This window comes from Daktulosphaira vitifoliae, unplaced genomic scaffold, assembly GCF_025091365.1.
Source record: "Daktulosphaira vitifoliae isolate Bord-2020 unplaced genomic scaffold, ASM2509136v1 Scaffold_4, whole genome shotgun sequence".
Taxonomy (NCBI): Eukaryota; Metazoa; Arthropoda; class Insecta; order Hemiptera; family Phylloxeridae; genus Daktulosphaira; species Daktulosphaira vitifoliae.
The window spans coordinates 1,419,362-1,423,315 of NW_026099575.1; the positions used below are offsets into that span (position 1 = coordinate 1,419,362).

Here is a 3,954-nt window from a genome sequence, read left to right on the forward strand (position 1 = left end):
GTATAATGTCAGACTTAATTATTAATAACTCAAAAAATATAATTAAAAAAATATCTTGATATAAGTTTATTTTGTAAGTTATTAATGAGTTAGTTATGATGTATAACCCTGTCATAATCAAACTTCTGTAATCCAATTATATTTCAATTTATTATAACTTATAATAAACTGATTATGCACCTTAATTTTTTAGCACAAACATTCCATTTCATTAACTTATATTGATTTTAAGAAATAAAACATGCTAAATTTTACATCAATAATTCTCCAATAATGCAAAGAAAATTCAATAAGTAAACAAACACATTATCAAAAAAGGAAAACAATATTAATTTAATTTAACAAGATGAGCTTCACATTTTCCAAATATTTTACTTGCTATTAATTCCAATTAATTGTTACATATTATAAACGTAATTATGACTACAATTGTTAATGTAAATAAAAAAGTTTAAACTAATTATAAATAAGACATTTTTAAACCAAAATTGTATATAAGACTTCACAACTTAGGTCTTTTTGGAACACCAGTCAGTAAATTCACACTTTTTTCTCGCTTCATCGAAGGTATTTTATTTGACCCAGGAATATTACTGTCTTGTAACCATCTTACTTGGGTAGCAGGACCATAACCTTTTTCATTTTTAGCAGCGATTCGAAAAATAATAGCAGGTTTATTAGTTCTATCAATTAATGCCGCTCCAAGTGACTCATGACTTACTACAGCAGCATTTTGAGGGCCACAATATACTCGTACAAAGTTCAAACTTGTTGTTACAGCTTTAGGACTTTGCTGGGGAATATCTTTTGGACTTTTAATTGCTAAACAAACTGAATACTCCAATATTTTACCAGAACTTGACGGAGGTGCTTCCCATGTTAAACTAGCTCCATCTGGTGCTTTTGTTATCTTTATAGCAGATGGAGCCCCTGGATATCCAGGCAAGCAAGTTTTAAAAGCTGATATTTCACTCCATTCTCCTCTTCCACACGCATTTATAGCTGCAATACGAAGCTTATATGCCGTACCAGGTTGAATATCAATTTTTAATTTGTTTGTATAATCAGGTAAATGATCTAAGCTAGTACTTTCATGTTCATCAGTAGTTGTTGTTGAATAAAACTGTTTTACTAAACAAGTAGTACCTTTAATCACACCTACATCACACCATGCAGGTCCATCTTGTTTTACAGGGAGCACAGCCATAGTTGGTTTTGACATCACAACATCATTAGAACCATTTGTAGAACCTTGATTTAAAGCTGCAGTTGCTAATGTTGAAAGGGCATCCGCAATATCATTTTCAGATTTTTTTTCTTCTTTTGATTCAATCTTAATAACTTCACTTAGAGAATTTTCTAAATGTTCAATATTTTTTTGATCTTCAATTTTTGAATCTTCTGATTTGATGTCAGGAATTGATCCTCCATTTTGGGATGGTTCATCAGTTAAAAATTCAGACAGCTCTCTCATTACTAAATCCTTTAACTCTGAATCTTTCATACTCAAAACTGATTGTTGATCTATATCAACTCCAGTATTATCAAGTTTGATTTCATTGTTAGTAGAAACTGAACTATCTGAAGGCATAGATTGTTGGTGATTACCTTCAATAATATTTTCATTCAAGGCTTCATTATTTTGATTAGAAGTTATATCACTTTTGATAGATTCCAAACTATTATTACCGTCATGTGTAAGAGCAGAATCAAATGTTGACACCGGTTCTGAATCTTGAGGCTGAGCTACATCCACAGCCATAGGTAATTCATTAGTTTCCATTTTTTCTTCAGCTTTTTCAGATTCATCATGAATTTTTTCATGGGCTAGTTTTAAACCATTTGATTCTTCTGTTTCGTCAACAGACATAGCTTCTAGTTCATTATTATGGTGTTGTAAAATTGGTTCTGTATCTGGCAAATCTTTTAAATCTTCAGTTAGTTGTTGTGGTTCATTATCATTTTCAGATTCAGGAGCTATTATAGCTGCATCATCAACTGTATCTTTATCATTCATATTCATTCAATAAAATGTATAAAATCTGCAATTTCAAATGAATAAATGAAACTCAATATTAACTAAAAACACAATTGGATTGTTTAGTACTTAGACAATATCATAAAAATCTTATTTTATAAGTACTACACCTTTAGTTCATATACTATTTAGTAACTATAATTATAAATTACTCAAGAATTCTATAATTACTACTATATAAATTAAACTTATAAGATTTAATACAATTATAATAATAATTAGATAAAAATAAACAGTAAACACCTACAAAAAATATATTAAACTAGCCTGATTGATATCATATACTCAACATAGAGCAATCTTATACTGTACAAATTTCACATTAAATCCCTTTTCTAATATTTATATTAGTTATAGATAAATTGCAATAATTTTTTAAATAATCTGTAGCTATTTAAAGAAAATTGGAAAATACTTTTAATTTTCAAAAACTTTAACTTTAGACAAAACTTACTGTAGGTTTTCTAAAGTTTTGTAAAAAATTTTGTAATAGTTTTACAAATCTGGAGCAAACCTAACATCATACTATTGCTTAAAATATTATCTTTCACATTAAGAACTCACTAAAATAACCTATTTCATAAAATGAATTGCTATACACATTCAAATTATTTTAGTAAGTTAGAAATTATACTGAACACGTATCATATCTTTTGTCATTTCAATTTTAGTGTTATCCATATTTTATAAATGAAGAGCAGATTTATATACATTTATAAATCTATATAAATATTTTGATATTATTATTAACATTAAATATTTTTATTTAACTAATATTAAATATCATATCCATATTAGTTTATTTATAAGTACATAAAAGATTTAAAATGTTAATTTTAAACATATATATCATCAAAAACAAAATTTCTATCTAAGCATCAGAAGTATGAATTAAAAAGACTGGTGCTTCTAATGGTAGGTTATACTTGAAAAAAACAAAATTGAAAATCAACAGCCTGAGTTACTATTTCTAAGAAATTATTAAGATGATTATCTTTATGTATGACAAGTCATAACAATAGAAGTAGAATTTAATATTAAGTGATACAATAAAAAAAAAATGTTTACTGTAAACTTAAAGTAATCTTTTATGTAACAAAATTATGAATTTTCAAAATTGATACATAAATTTTAATAAGGACTGATTTTAATAACGCTCATATCACAAATTTGTTTAATATTTTTGAACAAATTTTAGATATTATATTGGTTATTGAACAATAAAATAGTGTTAAAAAACAATATATTTGTTATATATTATACATAACAATATTTTTCTAAAGACTATTATAAAGAAAAATTATAATTTATTTTAATAACAAATAATTGTCTTTTTTTATTGAATCATATTACCCAGACTATCTGACAAAAACATACAACAACTTACTTTACCTTAAAACGTTCATAACATTGCAATATTTTCTATTTTATTAAATTGTTCAAACTATTTTAAATCGTTATAATGTTTTATACAAGCGATCAAATAAACTTAAGAGACTAAGGAGTAATTTCCTCGATATACTTAAATACTACTAAAATATATATATGAATATTATATATTACCTGATAATTACTGATTACTCTGTAAAAATGATTAATAGTATTTCAATACTTTCTTTCAAATATTATATCTTAACGATAAAAGATTAATTAATAAAAGAAACATTTTTTTTTCATAAAAGATATCTATTCTGAATGATAAACAAATATGTAAACAATTCTTATCAAATTATATTTGTTTCCATGAATTTTCAAATAAATTTTATTGACATAATTTCCATTATGATTTGTTGTTCTGTTTTGATAAAAAAATTGTTTACTTTAAATTATCTTAAATAAAAATCATACATAATACTATTGATTTAATTTTAAATAATAAATAAAAAAAAACCCAGCACTATTGGGTTGCAGCATAA

At 25.1% G+C, this 3,954-nt stretch overlaps 1 protein-coding gene across 2 annotated transcripts; it reads right to left on the bottom strand.

Annotated features, from left to right (window-relative positions):
• Positions 1–306: 306 nt before the first annotated feature.
• On the bottom strand, positions 307–3,729 carry LOC126904027 (host cell factor 2-like). Of its 2 annotated transcripts, none has more exons than XM_050682660.1 (2): positions 3,602–3,729; positions 307–2,042 (listed from the first exon to the last, which is right to left on the bottom strand). In XM_050682660.1, the coding sequence occupies exon 2, from the start codon at positions 2,021–2,023 to the stop codon at positions 503–505; it is 1,521 nt and encodes a 506-aa protein (XP_050538617.1). In that variant the 5' UTR covers positions 2,024–2,042; positions 3,602–3,729; the 3' UTR covers positions 307–502. The 2 variants fall into 2 exon arrangements, with proteins under 2 accessions (XP_050538617.1, XP_050538618.1); XM_050682661.1 differs by lacking the exon at positions 3,602–3,729 and adding an exon at positions 3,431–3,548.
• Positions 3,730–3,954: the final 225 nt, after the last annotated feature.

What these genes read in the sequence shown, in the direction of transcription:
- LOC126904027 (XM_050682660.1), bottom strand. Translation starts at nt 2,023, where the DNA reads ATGAATATGAATGATAAAGATACAGTTGATGATGCAGCTATAATAGCT.